This window comes from Pelecanus crispus, chromosome 2 (assembly GCF_030463565.1).
Source record: "Pelecanus crispus isolate bPelCri1 chromosome 2, bPelCri1.pri, whole genome shotgun sequence".
In the NCBI taxonomy this organism is placed as follows: domain Eukaryota; kingdom Metazoa; phylum Chordata; class Aves; order Pelecaniformes; family Pelecanidae; genus Pelecanus; species Pelecanus crispus.
Genome location: NC_134644.1, coordinates 92935757 through 92963281, shown reverse-complemented (window position 1 = coordinate 92963281; position 27525 = coordinate 92935757). Strand labels below are relative to the sequence as shown.

General features: G+C 42.7%; 1 protein-coding gene across 1 annotated transcript; it reads left to right on the top strand.

Annotated features, from left to right (window-relative positions):
• Positions 1-16885: 16885 nt before the first annotated feature.
• LOC142592877 (endogenous retroviral envelope protein HEMO-like) lies at positions 16886-17919 on the top strand. The gene is given in 3 exon segments (XM_075705033.1): positions 16886-16899; positions 17135-17581; positions 17583-17919. Coding segments are annotated over 3 exon segments (798 nt in total).
• The last annotated feature ends 9606 nt before the right edge of the window (positions 17920-27525 follow it).

Genomic DNA, 27525 nt, shown 5'->3' with positions numbered 1-27525 from the left:
ACTTTTCAGCTTCCCATGCTCTGCCAGGTGCACAAGAAACTGGGAGGGGGCACAGCCAGGACATCTGACCCAAACTAACCAAAGGGCTATTCCATACCATATGATGTCATGCTCAATATATAAGCTGCAGGGAGTTGGCCGGGGGGCAGTGATCACTGCTCGGGAGCTGTCTGGGTATCGGTCAGCAGGTGGTGAGCAATTGCACTGTGCATCACTTGCCTTGTATATTATTATTACTGTTATTATTATATTGTTACTACTACTACTACTACTACTACTACTACTACTACTATTTTACTTTATTTTATTTCAATTATTAAACTGTTCTTAACTCAACCCAGGAGTTTTTCTCACTCTTCCAATTCTCTCCCCCATCCCACTTGGGCAGGGGGGGTGAGTGAGCGGCTGCATGGTGCTTAGTTGATGGCTGGTGTTAAACCACAACATAGAGTAATAATTTCATGTTTCCTGGCTTGGTGGCTGGATTATTTTTTAATGAAAGTAAAAACTAGGTATCATTAAGGTTGGAAAGGACCCCTAAGATCATCAGTCCAAACATCAACCCAACACCACCATGACCACTAAACCATGTCCCAAAGAGCCACATCTACCTGTTTTTTGAATGCTTCCAGGGATGGTGACTCCACCACCTCTCTGGGCATCTTGTTCCAATGCTTGACCACCCTTTCCATAAAGAAATTTTTCCTAATATCCAACCTAAACCTCCCCTGGCGCAGATTGAGCCCATTTCCTCTTGTCCTATTGCTAACTACTTGGGAGAAGAGCCCAACACCCACCTCACTCCAACCTCCTTTCAGGTAGTTGTAGAGAGCGATAAGGTCTCCCCTCAGCCTCCTCTTCTCCAGACTAAACAACCCCAGTTCCCTCAGCCGCTCCTCATAAGGCCTGTGCTCCAGACCCTTCACCAACTTCATTGCACTTCTCTGAACATGCTCCAGCACCTCAATGTCTTTCTTGTAGTGAGGGGCCCAAAATTGGACACAGTATTTGAGGTGTGGCTTCACCGGTGCCAAGTACAGGGGGACAATCACTTCCCTGCTCCTGCTGGCCACACTATTCCTGATACAAGCCAGGATGCTGTTGGCCTTCTTGGCCACCTGGGCACACTGCTGGCTCATGTTCAGCCGGCTGTCAACCAGCATCCCCAGGTCCTTTTTGGCCAGGCAGCTTTCCAGCCACTCTTCCCCAAGCCTGTAGCCTTGCATGGGGTTGTTGTGATGCAAGTGCAGGACCCGGCACTTGGCCTTGTTGAACCTCATACAGTTGGCCTTGGCCCATCGATCCAGCCTGTCCAGGTCCCTCTGCAGGGCCATCCTACCCTCGAGAAGATCAACACTCCTACCCAACTTGGTGTCATCTGCAAACTTACTGAGGGCACACTCAATCCCCTCATCCAGATTGTTGATAAAGATATTAAACTATGCTGGCCCCAAAACTGAGCCCTGGGGAACAGCGCTCGTGACTGGCTGCCAACTGCACTTAACTCCATTCACCACTACGCTCTGGGCTTGGCCACCCAGACAGTTTTTTACCCAGCGAAGACTACACCTGTCGAAACCATGAGCTGCCAGCTTCCCAAGGAGAATGCTGTAGGAGGCGGTGTCAAAGCCATTACTGAATTCCAAGTAGATGACATCCACAGCCTGTTCATCATCTACCAGGCGGGTCACCAGGTCATCAAAGGAGATGAGGTTGGTCAAGCAGGACCTGCCTTTCATGAACCCATGCTGGCTGGGCCTGATCCCCTGGCTGACCTGCACATGCCTGTTGAGTGTACTCAAGATGAACCTCTCCATAATCTTCCCCAGCACCGAGGTAAGGCTGACAGGCCTGTAGTTCCCTGGATCCTCTTTCCAGCCCTTCTTGTAGATGGGCTTCACATTGGCAAGCCAGTCATCTGGGATGTCTCCTGTTAACCACTCACTGCACTGATAAACTTGTCTGCCTTCTGGGGAAATCTAAAGCATGCTTAACCTTACATTTTCAGTAAGTTATTGGAATACTATCAGGAGCAGAAGAGACTTTAGTCTAGAATTTATTTATCCTTAAATATTGATCCCTGCTACTTGTAGCTGAGTTTCTTGCAGTACAGATATTTAACATGACTTGACTTATACAACTTCTTCCATGAAACTGTCAACATCCACCCTGGTTCTACATAATTGCTTTAGGAAATACATTTTAAACCAAGCTAATTCTGACCATCATTCCCTTTAAACACATCCTTGCTGAACTAGTAAATAAATAAAATCAAAACAGAAGACCATATTGTTTCCTTAATTACCACTCCTTCTCTTCCCCTTCTCAGAAGAAGTCTGAGCACATGTTGTTCAGTTAACATTGATATCTGTGGCTTATTGCTGCAGAAAACAGCTGAAAGCAGTTTATCTAAAAACAAGAGAAACTAAACATGGAAGGGACTGGTGATCCTGTCTAAACTGACAGCTTTGTTGGAGCAGTGAAGAGCCTGACTCCATCTTAAAGACTTCCACATGGATACTGGCAGCTGCTGTTGGTCGTCCCAAAAGCCTTCTCTCCCTCAGGCTGAACAAGCCTCAGCCCCTTGACCTCTCCTCATAGACCAAGTGCTCCAGGCCCCAAACATTTGCTCCAGACCTGCCTCCTCTCCCAAACTCTTTCCAGTTTATTCATATCAACAATGTGATAACATTAATAATGCATAATATTATTCTTATAATATAGTGGTTATGATGCAGTGCCAAAACTGAACACAATGTTCTGGACAGGGTCTACTGAGCGATGAGTAGAGGGGAATAATCTACCAGCTGTGCTCCTTTTAATACAGCCCAGCACACATTTGACCACCTTTGCTGCCAGGGCACACCACCGGCTCATGTTCAGCTTGTGTCTGCCAAGGCACCAAGGTCCTTTCCAGTAGAGCAGCTCTACAGCCATTCAGTTCCCAACCTATACCATTGCAAAGAGCTCTTCCCACAGGCTGCACTTTGCATTTCCCATGTTGAAATTCATGAGGCTCTTCTTAAAGCTTATTCTAGCTACGAGCAGAGTAAGATCATTAGCACACTCTTTCATAAGAGAGCATGTTGTCGTTTAGCCCCAGCCAGCAACTAAGCACCACGCAGCCGCTCACTCACTCCCCCTGCCCCGATGGGATGGGGGAGAGAATCAGAGGAGTAAGAGTGAGAAACACTCCTGGGTTGAGATAAGAACAGTTTAATAATTGAAATAAAATAAAGTAAAATAATAATAATAACAATATAATAATAATAGTAATACTAATATACAAAGCAAGTGATGCACAATGCAATTGCTCACCACCCACCGACCGATACCCAGACAGTTCCCGAGCAGCGATCGCTGCTCCCCAGCCAACCCCCCCCCAGTTTATATACTGAGCATGATGTCATATGGTATGGAATAGCACTCTGGCGTTTGGGTCAGCTATCCTGGCTGTGTCCCCTCCCAGTTTCTTGTGCACGTGGCAGAGCATGGGAAGCTGAAAAGTCCTTGACTGGCATAAGCAGTACTTAGCAACAACTAAAAACATCAGCATGTTATCAACATTCTTCTCCTACTAAATCCAAACCACAGCACTGTGCCTGCTACTAGGAAGAAAATTAACTCTATCCCAGCTGAAACCAGGACAGAGCATAAAGTAATTCCATTCCTGAATGCAGGCTTCTAACCCCTACCTGCAAGATAAACAAGGTATTTCAGGTACTTACTGCTGTTGTTAGTACTTACCCTTTCAGAATCAGTCATCTCTCAAATACTGCTATAAGACATAAATTGATGTTATAAAGTCTTTATAGCAAGGCAGAGAACAGGTAAATAAGGATTTTTTTTTTTTGGCAATGTATGCCAAACATTTAACTAGTTAATTCACAAGATTGACAAAAGATTGCAGACTGCTTCAAACACCACATGCTAGCTACCCTCAAGATTTCAGAAGTAACCCTTGAATATTATTAGGAATTACTTCTACATTCAACTTGTCACAAGCCACACAATTCCACTATACTCAAAAATGGCCAGTTATGTGGGGCAGCACTTCAGTGGAGAGTTTTTGAATACTCAGAAGTTAGTATCAAACAATAATAAACAGTGCCATGATTAAAAAAAAAAAAAAAATATATCTATTGCCAGAACACCAACCAAGTCTTGAAACTCGGTGAGGCAGGGGTGGAAATAAGAGCCTTGGGTGGTGCATCAGTACTTGCATCCTGCCTGGCTTCGCACTCCCAAGCAGCCACAAGATTACTTCTTTGTTCCAGTTTGAGTGGAACCAAAGATGGCAATTATTCACTACCCAATGAGATCCGGAACACTGTGTTACTCGATATCTCTAGCAACTAAGCTGTATTTCTTCAGCATTAGTTGCCAAACAAAGCTAATTGTGCAAAACTTGTCCCGAAGGAATACACACATAAACATCTGCATCTGTCACACTGACGATGTTTATTTCAGATGGTTTGTTTTCTAAAGAAAAAAAGAATGTTTCAAAGAAAGCAAAATGTTTCCATAGAAACAAGCTTCTTGGCTACCAGAAGGTTCTTTCTCACGTTCCTTGTCTTTGAAGACATAGACATATTGAAAAAGTATCTTTAGGAAAAAGACTCAGTCCTAAAAAAACAAAAGGTCAAATTCTTACCAGGACTGTATAAAAATTATATGCCATCATATACTATGTATTTAGGAGCTGAAAATTAATATGTCATTTTGAAAACAAGTCATCCTAAACATTTTTGTTCACATGAATAAGGTTAAAACAGAGAACAGAAAGAAGAAAATTTGGTTCAGGATTGAATGTCACTTGCAACAAGTTATACCTATCACCAAAGTACACTGTAACTGGATCTTGCAAATGGTCAGACTGACTAAGTATCTCTGTATTAGGTTTGCCTGGCAATGTTTTGGGAGCAGAGGGGCTACAGGAGTGGCTTCTGTGAGAAGCTGCTGAAGCTTCCCCCATGTCCAATAGAATCATAGAATCATAGAATTGTTTAGGTTGGAAAAGACCTTTAAGACCATCCAGTCCAACCATTAACCTACACTAACAAGTCCACACTAAACCAATCAAGGGTAGTCTAGACTAAACCATGTCCCAGAGTGCCATGATTCTATGTCTACCCATTTTTGGAACACTTCCAGGGATGGGGACTCCACCACCTCTCTGGGCAGCCTGTTCCAATACTTGACTACCCTTTCCATGAAGAAATTTTTCCTAATATCCAACCTAAACCTCCCCTGGCGCAGATTGAGCCCATTTCCTCTTGTCCTATTGCTAACTACTTGGGAGAAGAGACCAACACCCACCTCGCTACAACCTCCTTTCAGGTAGTTGTAGAGAGCAATCAGGTCTCCCCTCAGCCTCCTCTTCTCTAAGCAAAACAACCCCAGTTCCCTCAGCCGTTCCTCATAAGGCCTGTGCTCCAGACCCTTCACCAGCTTTGTTGCCCTTCTCTGAACATGCTCCAGCACCTCAATGTCTTTCTTGTAGTGAGGGGCCCCTAAACTGGACACAGTATTCAAGGTGCGGCCTCACCAGTGCCGAGTACAGGGGGACAATAACCTCCCTGCTCCTGATGGCCACACTATTATTCCTGATACAAGCCAGGATGCTGTTGGCCTTCTTGGCCACCTGGGCACACTGCTGGCTTATGTTCAGCCGGCTGTCGACCAACACCCCCAGGTCCTTTTTGGCCAGGCAGCTTTCCAGCCACTCTTCCCCAAGCCTGTAGCCTTGCATGGGGTTGTTGTGATGCAAGTGCAGGACCCGGCACTTGGCCTTGTTGAACCTCATACAGTTGGCCTTGGCCCATCGATCCAGCCTGTCCAGGTCCCTCTGCAGGGCCATCCTACCCTCGAGAAGATCAACACTCCTACCCAACTTGGTGTCATCTGCAAACTTACTGAGGGCACACTCAATCCCCTCATCCAGATTGTTGATAAAGATATTAAACTATGCTGGCCCCAAAACTGAGCCCTGGGGAACAGCGCTCGTGACTGGCTGCCAACTGCACTTAACTCCATTCACCACTACGCTCTGGGCTTGGCCACCCAGACAGTTTTTTACCCAGCGAAGACTACACCTGTCGAAACCATGAGCTGCCAGCTTCCCAAGGAGAATGCTGTAGGAGGCGGTGTCAAAGCCATTACTGAATTCCAAGTAGATGACATCCACAGCCTGTTCATCATCTACCAGGCGGGTCACCAGGTCATCAAAGGAGATGAGGTTGGTCAAGCAGGACCTGCCTTTCATGAACCCATGCTGGCTGGGCCTGATCCCCTGGTTGACCTGCACTTGCCTGTTGAGTTCACTCAAGATGAACCTCTCCATAATCTTCCCCAGCACCGAGGTCAGGCTGACAGGCCTGTACTTCCCCGGGTCCTCCTTCCGGCCCTTCTTGTAGATGGGCGTCACGTTGGCAAGCCTCCAGTCATCAGGGACCTCCCCTGTTAACCAGGACTGCTGATAGATGATGGAAAGTGGCTTGGCAAGCTCCTCTGCCAGCTCCCTCAGTACTCTCGAGTGGATCCCATCTGGCCCCATAGACTTGTGAGCATCCAGGTGGTATAGCAGGTCATTAACTGCCTCCTCCTGGACTATGAGGGCTCCATTCTGCTCCCCGTCCCTGTATTACAGCTCAGGGGCCTGAGTACCCTGGGGATGACTGGTCTGGAATAGAGCATCAATGCCAGCCAGCTCCAAGATGTACCCGCTGCTGGCAAAGGCTGAGCCCATCAGCAACAGTGGTAGCACCTCTGGGATAAAATTAAGGAAGCGAGGGGGGGTGGGGGGGGAAAGGAGGGGCACAGCTACAGCCAGAGAGAGGAATGAGAATATGTGAGAGGAACAACTCTGCAGATACCAAGGTCAGTGAAGAAGGAGAGTGAGGAGGTGCTCCAGGCGCTGGAGAAGAGATTCCACTGAAGCCTGTGGTGAAGACCATGGTGAGGCAGGCTGTCCCTTGCAGCCCATGGACATTAGTGGTGGAGCAGATATCCACCTGCAGCCCATGGAGGACCCACAATACAGCAGGTGGATGTCTGAAGGAGGCTGTGACCCCATGGGAAACCCCTGTTGGAGCAGACTCCTGGCAGGACCTGTGGACCCATGGAGAGAGAGGAGCCCACACTGGAGCAGGTTTGCTGGCAGGAATTGTGACCCCATGGGGGACCCACACTGGAGCAGTCTGGAGCGTGTGCTCACCATGGTGGAAGCAACCACTGGATGGCTGGAAACATATCCCATGCCCCATGCCACCCGTGCCCCATGCCACCGCCCGGAACACCATCCTGGGCCTTGAAAAGCAAGTCCTGTGGCAACATGGCACCCCAGAAAGAATTGAGTCAGACAACGGGACTCATTTCCGAAACAACCTCATAGACACCTGGGCCAAAGAGCACGGCATTGAGTGGGTGTATCACATCCCTTACCATGCACCAGCCTCCGGGAAAATTGAGCGATACAATGGATTGTTAAAGACTACCCTGAGAGCAATGGGTGGTGGGACATTTAAACATTGGGATACGCATTTAGCAAAAGCCACCTGGTTAGTCAACACCAGGGGATCTGCCAATCGAGCTGGCCCTGCCCAATCAAAACTTCTACGTACTGTAGAAGGAGATAAAGTTCCTGTAGTTCACATGAAAAATATGCTGGGGAAGACAGTCTGGGTTACTTCCCCCTCTGGCAAAGGCAAACCCATTTGTGGGATTGCTTTTGCTCAAGGACCTGGGTGCACTTGGTGGGTGATGCGAAAGGATGGGGAAGCCCAATGTGTACCTCAAGGGAATTTGATTTTGGGTGAAAATAGCCAATGAACTGAATTGTATAATATTAATTGCTTTATAATACTGTATGTTATCTCTTAACTATATGTTATCTCTTAACTGCATGTTAATATAATAATATAGTAGGTTAATATTAAGTATATAATACTATATATTATGATTGCTATATGCCGCATCAATGGTATTGCAGTAAGAATTGCCCAGCTTAATGAAAATGAACTTTGATGAAACCATGTTGGAATGAGAACTGACTTCAGCATGCAACAGTCCAACACTGCACACCACCTCTCCTGCTCTGAAAGACTGTGATGACAGATGGAACCCAAAGTCATGGGCTAAATGAACTCAATGGGCATTTTAGAGGGATGGGCCATAGACGAAGGGAATGATATCTGTGTGTATATCAAGATAGGGAAAGCGGTGGTGATTAATTAGAACACATTGGAAAGGGGAGGGCCTGTGCATGACATAGATGGTATAGAATAAGGGGTGGATACTGTCCTGGTTTCGGCTGGGATAAAGTTAATTTTCTTCCTAGCAGCAGGCATAGTGCTGTGTTTTGGATTTAGTAGGAGAAGAATGTTGATAACATGCTGATGTTTTTAGTTGTTGCTGAGTACTGCTTATGCCAGTCAAGGACTTTTTCAGCTTCCCATGCTCTGCCAGGCGCACAAGAAACTGGGAGGGGGCACAGCCAGAATAGTTGATCCAAACTGACCAAAGGGCTATTCCATACCATATGACGTCATGCTCAGTATAGAAACTGGGGGTGGGGGGGTGCCAGGGAGCAGCGATTGCTGCTCGGGAACTGTCTGGGTATCGGTCGGCGGGTGGTGAGCAATTGCATTGTGCATCACCTGCTTCGTGTATCATTATTATTATTATCATTATTATACTGTTACTATTAGCATTACTATTTTACTTTATTTCAATTATTAAACTGTTCTTATCTCAACCCAGGAGTGTTTCTCACTCTTACTCCTCCGATTCTCTCCCCCATCCCATCGGGGTAAGGGGAGTGAGCGAGCGGCTGCGTGGTGCTTAGTTGCTGGCTGGGGCTAAACCAAAACAAGGAGTTAGAGAAAATCAGGAGTGAAGTTGAGCCCAGGAAGAAGGGAAGAGTTGGGGGAAGGTGTTTTAAGATTTAGTTTATTTTCTCATTATCCTACTCTGATTTGACTGGTAAAAAATTAAACTGATTTCTTCAAGTCGAGTCTGTTTTGCCCATGACAGTAATTGCTGAGTGATCTCTCCCTGTCCTTATCTTAACCCACAAGCTTTTTGTTATACTTTCTCTCCCCTGTCCAGTTGAGAAGGGGAGTGATAGAGCGACTTGGTGGCACCTGGCATCATGCTGGGATCAACCCACCACAGTATCATCTTAATATGCTTCTACAATGTACACCACAGGAAAACCCCTTGCAAACTAAGTTATGTCAGAACACAGCAATATTGATACTTCATGGTTTATTAGTTTGTTTCATGATTTGCAGATCTGGTGCAGGGAGGTGATTCGCAAGTTTGCTTTCTTTCAAAGGTTTATTGAATTTGAGTAGAGAAAAATCCTATGAAGCAAAACTAAACATCACGATCATTGTCACACTGATAAGTCTGAGCAAAATAAGGTAATTAAGCACTTGAATATGCTATGATCAGGTGCTATATTTACAGATGATCCAAGATACTAGCACAGAGTTTTGTAAATCAGACAGCATATGCATACACCAAAGACCACGGTTTCTGAGCTTCACTGTTTCTGGCATATCTTCAACTGTGACAGCTTAGAGTTGTACAGTGAAAAGCAAACCTGACGGGACTCCAATTTCTTTTGCAACTTCAGGATGCATCATTGTGGTGAGATTACAGAAGCTGAGATGCTCTGGCTAAGTTTAACTATTGACTTCCTGCTCCTTTTGTAGTCTTTCACTAAGAGAGACTGCTGGGCCATACTGGAGATCTTGCCAATCCATGGCCCAAAGGCAGTTTTGTTCCTGTGTTAGGATCAAATTACCAGCATCAAGGGCTGGGCTGCCTATAAGGCTGCTATATAACTCATGTCCTTAACTTAATTAAGGTGTTGTCTAAGCTAACTTTGTACAAAACCCACCTGTCACCCAACCCTCATCCTCTAGGGGAACAGGACAGCAACTCTTTCTGGTCTATGACCTACTTTTAGCTCTTTCCCAGAGCTTTCTCAGCTGAAGAAAAGGGGATAATCCTGAGAATATATGAATGGCAGAACATGCAAAAAGAAGGAGTTATGTTGCATGTAACATTTCTCTGATTTTTATTAGCAAGCTTACAAGTTTATTCTGTAGATGCACTGTTTTCCAGAAAAAAAAAAGATTCACAACAGTAATCCTTTCACAAAGGGTTCTTCTGTGGTGGTACAGCTCCCCTGGGCCATTCTGAGATCCCAGGAAAAGCCCTGTTGTGTTGTTGTCTTGATCATAACGACTTGGGCGTCAGGCAATCTCTGTCCACACCTGGGCTGTCTGCTGCCTGAATGGTACATCAGGACCACCCTGAGATCTTGGTGCAAGCCTATCACCTCAGGAAAAGCCCTTTTGTGTTGTTATCTTGGTCATAATGACTTGGGCGTCAGGAATCTCTGTCTGCACCTGGGCTATCTGCTGCCTGAATGGTACATCAGAACCACTCAGCACAAATTGTGGCCAGAATGTAAATTACTGACCAAAGCCAATCATCTTGAGATCCTATAAATAGCGATCCAAGAGGGAGACCTCTCTGGGACTGCAGTGGGCTGTGTGACTCAGTATCTCCCCCTGAGCTGGGATGCCTCTCAGGGTAGATTTTGCGAGGATTGAAGGATTGTCTGTAGATTTCACGAGGACTCAAAGAACTGACTTCGTGAGGTTCACTGACAGTCCATTGATGAATGCCGGCACATAAAAGTGAGTAATTCATGAAACTCATGAAAAGGGAAATTTTGATCACAGGTTAACCTCGGTGTGTGCATGTGTGTATGTGTAATTTGGCTACATATATATATATACCCTTATATACTATCCTTACTCACATAAACTGTTGACCAAGTCTGAGACTGAGATTGGACCTAGCTGCACCTTGACTCCTTTAGAAGGACCTTTAGGAGTTTAGAAAGCAAGGAGGTCTATTCTGAATCTCGTGACTCAACAGGAGGGTCCCCCTTATGCCTTGCACCCACGATCCCTCTGTGTAGCTGAATTGTCCTTTGTGTACTTCTTCCATGTAAGTAATAGAGTGAACCTTGCCATTCTCGAATCTTTAACTAAGTTGCTGTCTTGATTATAACAAATTCCTTCAAATTGCTGTTTCAAATTGGCTGATGCTTAAGTGTTATACAGAATTATACATAATTAAGAATTATACAACCTAATACTGTGATCTATCTCAAAAATATGCTGCTAACCAAAGCCATGTAAGGAAAATCATATTCATGACAAATTGGCATAGTCGGCAGGATCCACAAATCTGTACTTGCAACACTTCTGAACTTATTCTATAAACCATGTTTTTCACTTTCTAAGACACACAAAACATTCCCAGGAACTCTACTAAAACAAAGATGTGCATTTCAATTGCACAACCTCTACTGTCTTTGAAATGCTGACTCTTAAAAGACTATCCACAGGAGTATTGGCAACTATTATTCTTATACTGGCAGATATTTATGGTAACTTTTTAAACTATTTCTTACATACAAGAGCAAGATTCCCATCTATTTCCTTCCATATAAAACAAGACTTCAGAATATGCAAATTTGTAAACTTACATCAGTTTGAAAAGGGGCTTTAGAGTGTAACTATAAAAGCTTGACTATTAGAGAAATGGGTAACACTCAGGGTGGCATTTTAAAGAAGAGTCCTCTGGGTTGTATATTGGCTCATTGGAAGGACATTGTTGGAACCGGAGGTACAGAGAGCAAGAAAACTCTCATTAAATATTGCAATCAGTGGTGGCCGATCAATAAATTGGAAGATGGGGCTAAGTGGCCACTTCATGGGTCAATTGATTATAATACCCTCCTACAATTAATGTTGGTTTTAAGGAGAGAAGGAAAGTGGGATGAAGTACAATATGCAGATATGTCTCTCACCCTCTGAAGGGACTGTAGAATGGTGCCACCACAGGACCCTATGGTACTCGCCCTTGAGCGGGAAAATAGCAAAGAACTTAAAGGTAAACTGAGACAGTGTTGCTCGGTGTGTAGTATTGGACAAAGGTGTATGAGAATGAGTAAAGTCCATCAAGCACCAGAACAAGATCTAATTGATTTGCTTAAGCCTCCCCCTCGATCACAGGAACAGGGTGCGGACTTGGATGCGACCTCCACTCCCCCTGATATTCCTGTATCCTCCCGTACCAGAAAGAAATCTACTCTAACAGCTTTACAAGCACCTCTTTGAGAGGCAGTAGGGCCTGATGGCAGGACAATGCTAACTAAGGTATCTTTTTCCACCACCAATTTAGAAGCATGGAAAAGGGTTGCAAAGGATTACAGGGATGATCCGGTAAGTGTAACTAAACATTTTCAGTTTATTTTAAAACAACACAACCCCAATTGGAACGATATACAATTATTATTAGAATTCATGACCAAGACAGAGAAACAATTGATTTTAAAAATGGCAGAGAATTTGGCTGAAGATCATTATAAGACTACAAGAGGGGACATTAAGGAGTATTTCCCTCTCCAAGATCCAAAGTAGGATGAGAATAGGACTGCGCATATGGAAAGATTGCAGGTGTATCAGGAGTAGATTTCAAAGGGGATGGGGAGGGCCATCCCCAAAACCATAAATTGGTCAGCATTATATGCAATTAAATAAGGTCCTTCTGAGTCTCCATCTGAATTTTTGGATCGATTGAGGGATGTCATGTGCCGCAGCACACTGCTGGATCCTGGGTCAGAGGTAGGGATACAACAGCTAGTTTCCCTTTTTTGGGGCCAGTCCACAGGGGATATTAGGCACAAACTCCAGAAGTCATGTCCCACAGAAAGCAGAAACTTGGAAGTGTTACTGGATGAAGCATGGAGGGTGTTTAGTAATAGAGAGGAAGGATACAGACAAGGACAGGGAAGAATGGTGGTGGTTGTTAGGGAAGGGGAAGGAAGGAGACCTAAGTGAGAACTGCCCCAATTAGGCAGGGATTAATGTGTGCTGTGTAAGAAATTTGGTCACTGGAAAAAGGAATGTCCAAGAAACAAGGAGCAGGGATGAATCCACCAGACAGGAAGAATAGTGGCCCATATGAAAGAAAATTGACGGAGACCTGGGGAAGCTACCTTAGCAGATCCACTGGTTATAATGAAGCTAGGGAAGGGACAACGAGAGGAGGTAGAATTTCTGGTTGACACGGGGGTGATGTACTCTGTTTTGAATAAAGCCTTGATGCCCCAGGAGATGATTATATCATGGTAAAAGGAGCAACTGGCCAAAGTGAAAAGGCATATTTTTGTAAGCCTCTGAGATATAAATTAGGAAAACAATGGGGCACCCACAAATTTTTGTATTTGCCCAATTCCCCAAAGGCACTTTTAGGAAGAGATTTGTTGGAGCAATTAGGTGCAAAAATTACATTTAAAAAGGGAAAAATTACTCTGGAGGTAAAAGACCAACAGTACATCCAAATACTGAGTCTATCCTTAACTAGTCTTCCTGCAGAAGGAAAAATTAACAAGGAGATTCTAAACCAGGTATATCCCAGAGTATGGGCCACCGATGTACCCGGAAGGGTGAAGAATGCTCCACCTGTTGAAGTTAGAGGGCTGACAACCAGTAGGAATTAAACAGTATCCCCTGAGGAAGGAGGATAAGGAAGGAATTCAGCCAGTGATAGAAAAACTTCTACAATTAGGATTATTGAAAGAATGTGAATCTGATTTTAACACCCCTATATTGCCTGTCCGCAAACCTGACGGATCATACCGGGTGGTTCAGGACCTACAAGCTATAAATAAGATAACTGAAGACCTCTATCTGGTAGTGGCGAATCCATATACCTTGTTGACTGTATTGACACCTGAACTAACCTGGTTTACTATTCTAGACCTGAAGGATGACTTCTTTTGCCTCCTTCTCCATGAAGCCAGCCAGAAAATATTTGCATTCGAATAGGAAAATCCTAAAAGTGGACATAAGACTCAGCTCACTTGGACGGTGTTGTCACAAGGATTTAAGAACAGCCCTACTATTTTTGGCAGTCAACTTGCAAAAGACTTGGAATCTTGGGAAGTCCTGTCTGAGGAAGGAAAACTGTTACAATATGTGGATGACATCCTGATTGCCACTAAAACGGAGGATGATTGTATGACCTGGATGGTGAGTCTACTAAATTTCTTAGGGCTCCAAGGGTACCGGGTATCTAAGAAGAAGACTCAAGTAATACAGCACCAGGTGATTTATCTGGGCTATGAAGTCAGTGCTGGACAAAGGACTTTGGGACAGGCCCCCAAAGAGGCAATATCCCAAACTCGGAGACTGCAAACAGTGAAAGAATTACGAACATTTCTGGGGATGACTGGGTGGTGCCGTCTGTGGATCTGTAATTATGGACTGCTCGTTAAACCACTATACGCACTAACAACCACTGAACAGAAACACCTTAAATGGAACAAAAAGGTCACACAGGCCTTTGAACTGTTAAAAAGGCCTTAATGTCGGCCCCAGCCTTAGGACTCCCAGATGTGAGTAAGCTGTTTCTTCTTTTCTCCCATGATAAGCAGGGGATTGCCCTAGGAATATTGGCACAAGATCTGGGCCCATATCGACAAGCAGTTGCCTATTTTTCTAAACAAATGGATGTAACTGCAAAGGGTTGGCCTGAATGCTTGCGAGTGGTTGCGGCCATAGTACTAAACATACAGGAAGCCTGAAAATTCACCCTGGGCCAGAAAATGACTGTACTGGTGTCCCATACAATATCAGTAGTATTGGAAGTGAAGGGTGGACACTGGCTTTCTCCACAAAGATTCTTGAGATATCAGGCTATACTGGTAGAACAAGATGATGTGGAGATCATAGTTACTAACATTGTCAACCCAGCCTCTTTCCTCAGTGGAAACACAGGAGAACCCGTGCACAATGACTGTCTGGAGACCATCGAGGCAACATATGCAAGCTGTCCGGACTTGAGAGACAGTCCTATGGAAAATGGGGAAAACTGGTTCATGGATGGAAGTAGCTATGTCTTAAGTGGTAAGAGACATGCAGGATATGCCATTACCACCAGTCAAGAAGTAATAGAGTCAGGACCTCTACCCATGAATACCTCTGCACAGAAGGCAGAAATAATTGCTCTGACCTGTGCTTTGGAATTGGCCCAAGGCAAAACTGTGAATGTCTATACAGACTCAAAATATGCCTTTGGGGTCATACATGCGCATAGAGCAATCTGGAAGGAGAGAGGACTATTGAATTCTCAGGGCAAAAATATCAAGCATGCAGAAGAGATCTTGAAACTGCTGGAGGCAGTCCAACTCCCTGAAAAAGTGGCAATTATGCACATTAAGGCACACCAGAAGGTGAACTCAGAATTGGAAAGAGGAAATGAGCTGGCAGACAGAGAGGCAAAACAGGTAGCCATAGCGAAGGTAAAAATAGAAGGGGCTTTGGTCCCGGACGGGCGAATTTCTCTAGAGGGTAAGCCAGAATATACCACGGAAGATCAGAAACTTATCACAGATCTAGAAGGGTCGTATAACAAAGAAGGGTTAGCTTCCACCCCACAAGGGAAACTAATCATTCCCTCTTGTCTAACGTGGCATCTGGTAAGAGAAAAACATAGGAAAAGGCATTGGGGAACAGAGGCTCTATATAAACATTTAATTAGAGAAATCATGGCTAGAAATCTATATACCACTGTGAGACAGGCGATGCAACAGTGCGATCTTTGCCTCCAGACTAATCCCAAAAATACCCCCAGACCAGAAATGGGCCAAATTGGGAAAGGCAATGAGCCTGGGCAACAATGGCAGATTGATTTTACAGAACTCCCAAGAAAAGGGGGGTATCGATATTTATTGGTACTAACTGACACCTTTTCATGTTGGCCAGAAGCATTCCCTACCAGGACAGCCAAGGCTCAGGAAGTAACTAGAATATTAGTGCAAGAGATAATACCACATTTTGGGGTTCCAGCAACCATATCCTCTGACAGAGGACCACCTTTTATCTCAAAAGTAGTAGAACAAATTAGCTGCCATTTGGGTATAGATTGGCAGCTTCACACGTCATATCACCCTCAGTCGAGTGGCCAAGTAGAAAAAATGAACCACTTAATTTCACAATCTGCTGTTTGATTGGGACAGGAAACTAACTTGGCCTGGCCTCAGTCTCTCCCTTTGGCTCTCTTGTGCATATGAACTAGGCCAAGAGCAAAAGAAGGACTAAGCTCTTTTGAAATCTTATATAGATGACCCCATATAATACAGAAAGGGATGTCCACACAAGCTAGGGATGAAATTATGACCTCTTACATGGTAGCATTAAGCAAACAACTCAACAAAATTGAGAAACATGTGGTTGGGACTTGAAGTAGAGGTTTAGATGGACCTGTACATAACATCCAACCTGGAGATTATGTATATATAAGGCCTCTTGCAGAAACAACCCTGGAGCCATAGTGGGAAGGACCTTTCCAGGTACTCCTTACCTCCTTCACTGCAATCAAGATCAAGGAACAGACGCCCTGGACCCACTACTCTAGAGTAAAGAAAGCACCAAGAAAAGTCTGGACTTCTGAAGCCCAGGGACCTTTGAAACTTAAACTGCAGAGGCAGGATGGGGACTAAGACCTTTTTGCTTTTAAGTCCTATGTATTTAATCAGTGTAGCTATTTGGCAAGAAAATCTTTATATACAATTGATGCAAAATGTAAGCCAGGTTTTTAATTTATCAGATTGTTGGATATGTACAACTCTTCCCAGAGGGAATATGGAACTACCTCTCCTAGGAATCCCAGTGCCTCACTCCAATTGGAGTTGGCCCTATGATAACTTCAACAACTCCACCCTACCAAATGGGGAGACTATGCTTTGGTCATTGAGTACAAGTTTGTGTTTACCTGGTTTAGAGGAAACATGGCTTCCAAACGGTGAGAAGATTTGTTGGGGGTTAGAAGCAACTCCTCTTCCCAAGAGCTCAGCAAAATTTCCCAGTTATATCTGTAACACTGGCATTAATGGACCTAAATTTGAACTAGAAGGCTTGGAAGGTGGGAACCCGATTTTCCTAGAGCAGCAATCTGCAGGGCTGAGTGTAGGGAGATTTTAGAATGTTAGTGGAACTGTGTGTGAATGTTCAGACTCTTCGTGTCTTAATGACACTAGGAATAAGAAATGTCCGCCTCAAATCTTGTTAGGACTAGTGTATAACCTAACCTTTGAATGTGCTCCTCAAGGACTCTGGTGGCTGTGTGGTAATGGACGAGCAAGGAAAGGATTACCTGAGAATTGGGATGGTGCCTGTACTATAAGTTACCTAATGCCCCATGAAAAGATATTTAACAACCAGAAGCCGTTATCTGGAATCCTGAGAACTCCATGGACTAGGATTAAGTGGATGGCAAACCCCCTAATAATAAAACCCACAGGTTATGACAGTTTTGTGAGATGGTTAATACCATCTTTAGGGGTAAGTGAGTTAGAAAAAGCCATTGTGAACATTTCAGCCACTTTAGAGCAAATTGAAAATGCCGCAGTTGATGCATTAAAGAATTTGCAGACAGAAGTCTCCTCCTTGAGCGAAGTGGTTTTGCAAAATCGATTGGCTTTAGACTGCTAAGGATGGAGGTGTGTGCACCATCCTTAATATCAGCTGTTGTGCATACATAAATAAAGAAAAGGAGATTGAAACAGATCTTTCCCAAATTTGGGAAAAGACAAAAATCCTACATCAGGTAACCCAAGATGATACCTCTTGGGGTTTCACTGAACTACTGGGAAAGTTGACCTCCTGGTTACCAAACTTAACATGGCTAAAGTGGTTGTTTGTCACTATAATAATAATCATAGCTTTATCCATAGTCCTTTGTATAACAGGCCGGTGTGCCTTGTGGTGTCTCCAGAGTATGGGGGATTCCTACAGCGAATGGAAGAAGAACCAAATTCGATGAAAACTTGAATCTAACAAATATTTTGAGAAGATGTTAGATAGGGAAACATTATATTAGAATAGGGTGTAGTAAAAGAATTTACTAACTTTGTGGAAAAGAGGGGACTGAAAAGGGGCTTTAGAGCATAACTATAAAAGCTTGACTATTGCTTAATGCTTATCTAACTATTGTACAAGATAGTTGAAGCGAGGAGTCTGCACAAGAACAAGGGGTTACTAGCGGTGACAAAGAGGAGTCTTCAGCCTTCATCCCTGCAACCACCACCAGGAGACACTGTGCAAGCGCAGTTGGGAGGAGTTTATGGAAATGACTTCTTGGGGCTAATTTTAATACGAAGTGGGGACAGGTCATGCATATGTATAGGCGTATTGGGAAACCGCATGTATATGTAACACTCTGTTGTATAAATCCAAGACAAGCTACCACATGGGCATGCACGATTTTGGCAGGATGACTGCCCGTGCTGCCCAGTGCTGAATAAACATACCTACTTTACAACCTTACAGGTTGTGGAGTCTGTTTCTGCATGCCAGTTAAGTTTTAGCATGTTTTCTTTGTCCTCATTTGTACAAGATAAAATTATCTACTTGGGCCAAGCTTGCAGCACAATAGAAAGTTTAAATTATTTTCTGCCTTTGGCATGCATACTCTTCAACCTGAAACTGGTCTTAACAAGTCATGAGTCATTTTTTTTTTTAGCTTGGATTTCATGAAGAGATTTTGCTTGTGTGTAATATTTAGTAAGTCCCAGGAAGGTTTCCTATTTTAAATTTTAGTAAAGTTCTTAAAACAAAGAGTTAAAGCAAGATTTAAACAACCTTAAAGACCAGTTCTTACAAGACTTCATCTGCTTCAGGGCACTGTACTTAAGGACTTGTTATATCACCAAGATACACTCTCATTTCATATAGGTTTTAGAGGATTAACTTCTTGCTCAAGACCCTTTACCAGTTGCCTTTTTCTTCTGAGAAAAAAAAGATCTCATAAGTTAGTTTACAGTCAAACATTCATACCTTAGTTTATACAGATTTGTTTAGCAATGGCCACATTTTCAAACAGCCTTGGCTTCAGTGGCATAGGAGAGTCCGGTGTTAGCATACAAATATCTTTCAGTTGGAACTGGAGAGGTTTTTCCATTAACATGGTGACACACTGTTCTTCAGCTTCACTTTGAAAACTTGCATGACATCCCAAAGGAATAATCACCACCAGATTCAAATTCAGGCAAGCTCTTATTGCCTGAACAATACCTGTCACAGCTAAAGGAATGGGAGACTTCTGCTTGCTAAGAGAGCATTAGACTTTTGAAAGAACACTTTGAAACTGAAGGAAAAAAAAAAACCAACCCCCCCAAAAAAACCCTGCATGGGAAGTTTTCTCCTTACATCCTCTGGTCAGGAAAAGACAAATTAAGAAACAAGAGTTCCTTTCTCTTACGTGAACAGGTAAAATTGTTCGTGCCTGCTACTTTCATTTAATTTACCAAGAAGAAGAATACAACAGCTGATTAATTATCATGCCACTTTCTCTCCTGTAACAGACTTCTTTTTTTTTTTTTTTTCCTCCAGTGTTCTCCAGGGTTTTATCTTTCCAGTTATCCCTTCCTTTCTGAAGTAATAGGGAGCAAACTATGCATTCTAGAACTCACGGTTCATCTGGATCAGATATAATTTTTTAATATTGTGCAAAAGTGATTAATCTCATCCAAATTTCTTTCCACAAACTTTTTGAAGTAGTATGGAAATGTGTTATAGGTATCACTGAAGATAAAAACTGCCTAGCTGAACAGATTTCTAAACTTTATTAGAAGACCTTAGTTCACGTGGTGTCTCTGATTACATGATGTTTCAAGTTTGAGTTCAGCAGTGCTTTACACACTGTAAAACTGTCCCCCTTTAAGTTTAGTGTACTCATGTTTTTCAAGGTATCAGAATGAACTTGCTTGCTGCCTTGGCGGGGGGGGGGGGGGGGGGGGGATAAAAAAAAAGAGCTATACATGTGCAGATTCATTTAGTGATCACCACACATGTAGCTTTAACTATGCCAGTGACTTTTAGAGCAGCAACCCAAAATACTTCTATTCAGATGAAAAGAATCAAAGCTATTTGGTTAAGCTGGTCCTTCCTATCCATGTCCTTTCTCCACCTGTCATATCACCAGCCAATTCATGCAGGAGGTTCTCAAAAAAATCTCATAAGAGATCTTTCAGTAGTGAAAGTCAACAAAACAGTCATTGCCTTTTCACTGTGTGCAAATGGAGTTATCTTCAAACCCCACCATCTCAACAGTGGGAGTTTGACTGTAAACAAGAATTTAACTGGGTACTTTTTCTTCTACAGAATTCTGTAGTATAGACATTTTGGAAATTTCAGTAATCCATACCTGTCAAGCATAAAAGCTTCTAGGAGCCTGCATGTATAAACTTTAAACTAGAAAACTGGTAAATAACTCCTACATCCCAATACTATAGGTCCATTTTGACAAAATTCTGAAAACTTGCACAGGTTATGGTATTCAAAAATTGAAGCTACAGGTGAGATACTTAGCAAAGATATAACATGGCTGGTTTCTAGAGGATATTTTCTACCAGGTAGCTATAAAGCTCACTTTCACCATCCCTCTTTTCTTAATGTATATTTAAAAAGGATTGCCTGCCAAAACCACAATTTTTCTGAAGGCTGAGCAGTTTCTTGGCAGAATTACGCTGCCAGTACATTTGCTGTTGTGGCATGCTAATTTAAGTATCAGTACCACTAGTCTCATTTGTCTTGAATGTAAAACTTACATGTACAAGGATTTCCCCCACACCAGAGGGAGATATCATAGAATCATAGAATGCTTTGGGTTGGAAGGGACTTTTAGAGGTCATCGAGCCCAAACCCCCTGCAGTGAGCAGGGACAGCTTTAACTAGATCAGGTTGCTCAGAGCCCCAGCCAACCTGACGTTGAAGGTTTCCAGGGATGGGGCCTCCACTGCCTCTCTGGGCAACCTGTTCCAGTGCTTCACCTCCCTCATTGTGAAAAATTTCTTATGTTTAGTCTAAATCTATTCTTCTTTAGTTTAAATCCATTATTCCTTGTTCTGTCACAACAGGCCTTACTAAAAAGGTTCTCCCCATCCTTCCTAGAGGCCCCCTTTAAGTCCTGAAAGGCCGCAATAAGGTCTCCTCGCAGCCTTCTCTTCTCCAGGCTGAACAACCCCAACTCTCTCAGCCTGGCCTCATAAGAGAGGTGCTCCAGCCCTCGCATCATTTTGGTGGCCCTCTTCTGGACCCGCTCCAGCAGGTCCATGTCCTTGTTGTGCTGAGGGCTCCAGAGCTGGATGCAGTACTCCAGGTGAGGTCTCACCAGAGCAGAGTAGAGGGGCAGAATCACCTCCCTCGACCTGCTGGCCACGCTGCTTTGGATGCAGCCCAGGATACGGTTGGCTTTCTGGGCTGCAAGCACACATTGTTGGCTCATGTCCAGCTTTTCATCCACCAGTATCCCCAAGTCCTTCTCCGCAGGTCTGCTCTCAATCCCTTCATCCCCCAGCCTGTATTGATATCAGGGGTTGCCCCGTCCCAGGTGCAGGACCTTGCACTTGGCCTTGTTGAACCTCATGAGGTTCACACAGGCCCACCTCTCCAGCTTGTCCAGGTCCCTCTGGATGACATCTCATCCTCCTGGTGTGTCAACCGCACCACTCAGCTTGGTGTCATCTGCAAACTTGCTGAGGGTGCACTCGATCCCACTATGTCATTGATGAAAATGTTAAATAGCACTGGTGCCAGTACAGACCCCTGAGGGACACCATTTGTCACTGGTCTCCATGTGGACATTAAGCCATTGACCACGACCCTCTGGATGTGACCATCCAACCAATTCCTTATCCATCGAACAGTCCACCCATCAAACCCATATCTCTCCAATTTAGAGAGAAGGATGTTGTGGGGGACTGTGTCGAACACTTTACAGAAATCCAAATAGATGACATCCATTGCTTTTCCCTTGTCCACTGATGTAGTCACTCCTTCATAGAAAGCCACTAGGTTGGTCAGGCAGGACTTGCCCTTGGTGAATCCGTGCTGGCTGTCTCGAATCACCTCCCTGTCCTCCATGTGCTTGAGCATAGCTTCTATGAGGATCTGCTACATGATCTTCCCAGGCACAGAGGTGAGGCTGAGAGGTCGATAGTTCCCAGGGTCCTCCTTTGTTCCCTTTTTAAAAATGGGCACAACATTCCCCTTTTTCCAGTCAGCAGGGACTTCACCTGACTGCCATGACTTTTCATATATCACGGAGAGTGGCTTGGCAACTACAGCTGATTCCTTCAGGACTCTGGTGTGCATCTCATCAGGTCCCATAGACTTGTGTACATTGAGGTTCCTCAGGTGGTCTCGAACCTGATCCTCCCTCACAGTGGGAGGGGCTCAATTCCCCTGGTCCCCATCTTTTGGTCCATCATTTCGGGAGGGGTGAGGAGAGAGGTTGCCGGTGAAGACTGAGGCAAAGATGTTGTTGAGTACCTCAGCCTTCTCCTCATCTGTTGATACAAGTTCGCCATTCTTGTACCTTGCCGATGAACACTTTCTTTAACCTTCCTTTTCTGGTTGACATACCTGTAGAAGCCCTTCTTGTTATTCTTTACATCCCTTGCCAAATTGAGCTCCATCCTCACCTTGGCCTTCCTGACCCCCTCCCTACACAACCGGGCAGTTTCCCTATATTCATCCCAGGACACTTGTCCCTGCTTCCACTGCCTGTGTAGTTCCCTCTTGCTCTTTAGTTTGACCAGCAGGTCTCGACTCAGCCATGCTGATCTCTTCCCTTCCCTGCCTGATTTTTTACACTTGGGGGCTGAGAGCTCTTGTGCTCTATGGAAGGTGATATGAAGATATGAAGTTACTGTAGATGTTTTTCCTCAGTAGGAGAATATTCAGTTCACTACTATTGGTGGTTACAGAAAAGACCGTGTAAGGAAGTGATTAAATTCAGACATGAGCTTCATTTTTTGCCAGCGTAGTGTTTAAGTCAAAAGGAAGAACAGGAGAAGAGTACGTTTGAGGTTGGTTTTTGTTGTTGCTGCTTTTTCCCACCTTGATGGGTTGCAACTGGCAGTAAAGCTTACTGATTTTAAGATCATAGTAGCAATATGAATCCCTCCAAAGAAAAAAATATCCTGTTATATACTCTTCATAAAGTATGTCTTCCACATTATACTCATCATGAATTCCACATTAAACCCATTTATGAATGCTATATACTATTTTACATTGTAAGTGATTCTCTATTGGGACAATTGTCAATAAGAAGCTAGCAATAACATCTGTTTTTCAACTTTCAGTATTGAAAAAAGTTTTTTGTATGGTTTACCTTCAGAATTTTTTTCCCCATGAATAATATTTTTGGACAACTATTGTTCTATACAGCTAAGGTGCCACACAGCTGTGTGCACAAAATTGTTATCACATTGGCATGTGCATATAGAGAGGTACACATTACACAAACAGATCTGTGGACACCTGGAATTTAAAGATACATAATCTGAACATCTTCAATAGCATATTTACTTGGTGGAGCAGCAAGAACATACTACAATTATGGTTTGGGGTTTTTTTAACAGTTTGAAGGGGAGGAGGTTGAAATAGATGTACTGAGATTTATACATTTGATAAAATACATTAGTTATCTTCAGATCTGCATTGATTTGCAGGTCTCTGTGCACTAAATTTGAGTAATGAGTGTAGTAAGAAATTCAACAATTTTAATTATCACTTAAACACTTATACACACTACCCAAAGGTTGAATCCGATAATGAAAAAAGTCAATATAGTCAAGATGTTGTATACCTCATGATCACTAAAAGCAACAAAATACTTCCTATGTTCACAACCCCAAGTTATAATAGTAATAATGAATTGTTTTAAATGATATCAGAGTCTGACTCCAGTGAATTCCATGCGTGAATAATCAAATATTCCTGTTCTTTGACAGATTCCAGCTTGATGTGAGTAAATTAGATTTATTTCTGTCCCATGCATCAGCTTCAATAGGACATTAATATGTTAAATTATAACCCCACTCATCCTTCTACAAGCCCATTAATCAAGTTTCCTTCCCTTTCTTCAGTATCAATGAAACAAAGATTAATTTAGAAGTCACTCTAAATCAGGTATCAAGTCTTACCAAACATCATGCTACACTTTGCTAGGATAGTTCTCTTTCCCTACTGTACATTTCTTATTAACTGGCAGTTTTACTGAGTAACTTTTCATATTAGAAAATACTTTCCTGAAGAAAAAAAACAACCATGCTAGGGATTCCTTTCTCAGGTCTGTTGCATTTCTTGTATTTACCCAACATTAACCTTATATTTGTATATGCTTTCTTAACATCTGTGCATGGGATTTCTTCATCACCATCTTCTATTGTAAAAGTATCAACTTAAGTAAAAGATAAGAGTGATAAAGTTTCCTCTCTGAGATAATTTGTCTTTCATGCAGCTGCACTGAAGCTTCAGTTTAATTGTTAGCAAACCAATTGGCTTGGACTTAACAGTTACAGAATGATCATTAACTTACAAAGTTGTTAATAAAAATAAAAGATACTTACACAGACATAAAACCCTGACTTTGAACCTATCAACATCTTTCCATTGCTTTAGAACAAACATTTAGATATTAAGACAACAAAGCAAAATTACTATTTTTTCAAACACAGATGCTATAAAAATTAATTACAAAATAGTTTAATATTAAAGTCTATGAGTAAAAACACCAAAGAACTGAAAATGCATATTGACCAAAATAAATTAAAAAAAAAAAAATTGCAGTGATAGCAGTGGTTTTCTGAACACATTAAAAAAAAGAAAAAAACCCACACCAAAAAACCAACATTCTGTTAAAGTGACTCCAATTGCCTATATCTTCAGACTTACAAATATGATTTAAAAAGTTGAAAAAAACCAAAAGCTTGAGATGGAAGAAAGGTAAAATTATTGCTGTTCATATGAGTCCATAACTTTCACAACGTTGATCCTAATATTATAGAGCACCCTCAAAATACCCTGAATGTGGATCTTGCTTTCACTAGTGGAAATCAGATACCCTTCAACTTGCACCATACTGTGTTTGTGACTGTTTCACACCTTCTGTGGAGCTTTTAGCACCTTGTTGGAATGGAAAACAGCTTAGCTAGGAAAAATTATTCCTACCAATATGTGTTACAGATGAGCTCATTCATATATGAATCATTGCCTAATTGGTTCTCTGTATCTTATTAAGTAGCAGATTAAAGAATGTAGTACGCCATTCCTTTGCATTTTGAATCCTTCCTTTTGTTATCCTAAGTTTACTGCAGCTGAGTCTATCATCATAGCTGATACTGCTAGAAATACTATTTTATTAATAACAAAGGTTTAAAATTTAGGTGCTTCTCCATCTAATGAGGGAGTTCACTTTTGACTGAGACACTTGTGATTTGCCAGCAATCCAAGGTAAATGAGAAAGTTGGAAAAGCAGGCGTGGTCACAGCAGCAACAGTAGTCACATGTCATAGAAATCTTCCTACTACAAATTACTCCACACATTCTCTTTTTCAGAAAGATATCAGTGTTGCTCTTACTATAATCTTTCTTGAACTATTGTCATCTTGTTACGTTCCTCCCCTCCACCCCTCCATTGTTTTAAAAAGAGAGTAGCAACCATCATGGTGTTACCCTGCTATGGAAGTTCTTAAAGGTTTTAAACATAAGTTGGGATTGGACAGGAACATGAAACCCAGTTGTGTAGAGGCAGGTCCTTGAGAAAGCCCTCTATTCACTGCAACAGTTGTTATTGACAAGTTCTTTACAAGAAACTACCTGAAGTTTTTGAATATGTTAAACAGTAAAATGGAAGATTTTTTTGTTGTTATTGAAGTTTTGATTACGTACCCCATGAGGAGATAAACAGAGTTTAGGAGTTAAATATATGAGAGTAGCCATTCTCCTGATTTTTTTTTTTTCCTCTCCTCTGTAATTTTTCGTAATGTTTATCCCACCCAAGGAAAGATCCATAAGACCTGCTTCTCCAAGCCTGTTTAAGATGCAAGAGATGTATTGCAAGAGATGTATTGCACAGAAACCCCATAACTTTGTAAGAGTTATTGGTTCCCAAAAGCCTCTTCTTCTCCCTCCCAACAGCCAAAGCCATTCCATGGCAGGTTTTCCTGAGATTGTTGCAACTGAACAGAAAGATGATGTTGATCCATTTTTTGCTTCTCCTCCACATCTTTCCTGAAAACCAGAAGCCTCTCTCACCAGAAAAGGGAGCCCTCAGGAGCACACAGGAAAAAAAAAACCAAACCAACCCAAACCAAAACAACAGCCAAACAAACAAACCGACCCAGAAAATTACTCCATAAAGCCTGTTTTATCTTTACCTGTGGGATGCACACCATTTCTTTCATACATAAACAATCTAAAAGACTTCAGCTATTTATGTGTATAGTCACATACTTTAGTGAGTTAAAGGCTCACTAAAAACAGACCTTCCCACCATTTTGCACTCCTTATCTATGACAATTAAAATACATTTGACATAAAAGTGTATTAGGACCGGAGGACAACAGAACAGATGCATTTATCACAAAGACAGAAACACACCAGAAGGGGCATCTTGACAAGGCTATCTGAAAGTCTCAAAATACCTTATAAAGCATCAGACAAAACACCAATTCATACTTAAAAAGTTATCTTTGTTTTTTCACTAGTTCATCAGACATATCTTGTACATCTTACATTAAACCAAACATCCAATCCCACACCTCTCCTTTCAGGTGACTACACTCCCTGCTACCCTGGGCAGCTCCCTGAAGACTGCATTATTTAAAGAAGCAAAGGGAGGTGAAAATATTTTAGAACACCAAGTGATTTCTTTTAATAACCACACATCCCATGCCCCCATAGCAAAGCATCATCTTCTAAACAGAAAAGCAAAGGGGCAAAAAAACAATAAATTTGAAATACCCTGAAAATGCCTGTGAGATCTACTCTATTTTAGCTATAGCAACTTCCCCTCTTTTCCAACATCAAAACACAACCCACCAAAACAACATTCAACTCTTATCAGTCTTTCTCCTTAATAGCTTCTATCAGAAGAGGAACCCACAGCTTCTCCTCTTTGAGCTCTTCATATACCTTTGAAAGCCTGAAATAACCATGACCTTCAAAGTTTTCCAGATACTTCCCTAACCTCTCACATCTAACCATCTGCAGCTGCTTCCCCAGCTGAAGGCTGATTGCCGCCACTGTCAGCCAGGGAGCGTATTCTGTGCGCTACATCACTTGCTCCTATCAGGATCAGCTCAATCCTAATGAATTAGACTGCATTTATCATTAATTAGAGTTAGCTCAAAAGCTATTTTAAGCACTGCACCCATTTTTACTTGGGTATTTTTTGCATTCCCTTTATTTAAAATTCTAATGATGCTCTTCAGAATGTTTTCTGGTATTGATGAATTGTAATTGTCCAGCCTTAAAATGTGCCCTTTACATAGCTATAAATTGAATGTAATCCAGAACAGGCTCAGAGGCTTCCCAGGCAGTAGTCAACATTTAAAAAAAAATAATCACTCTTATATCC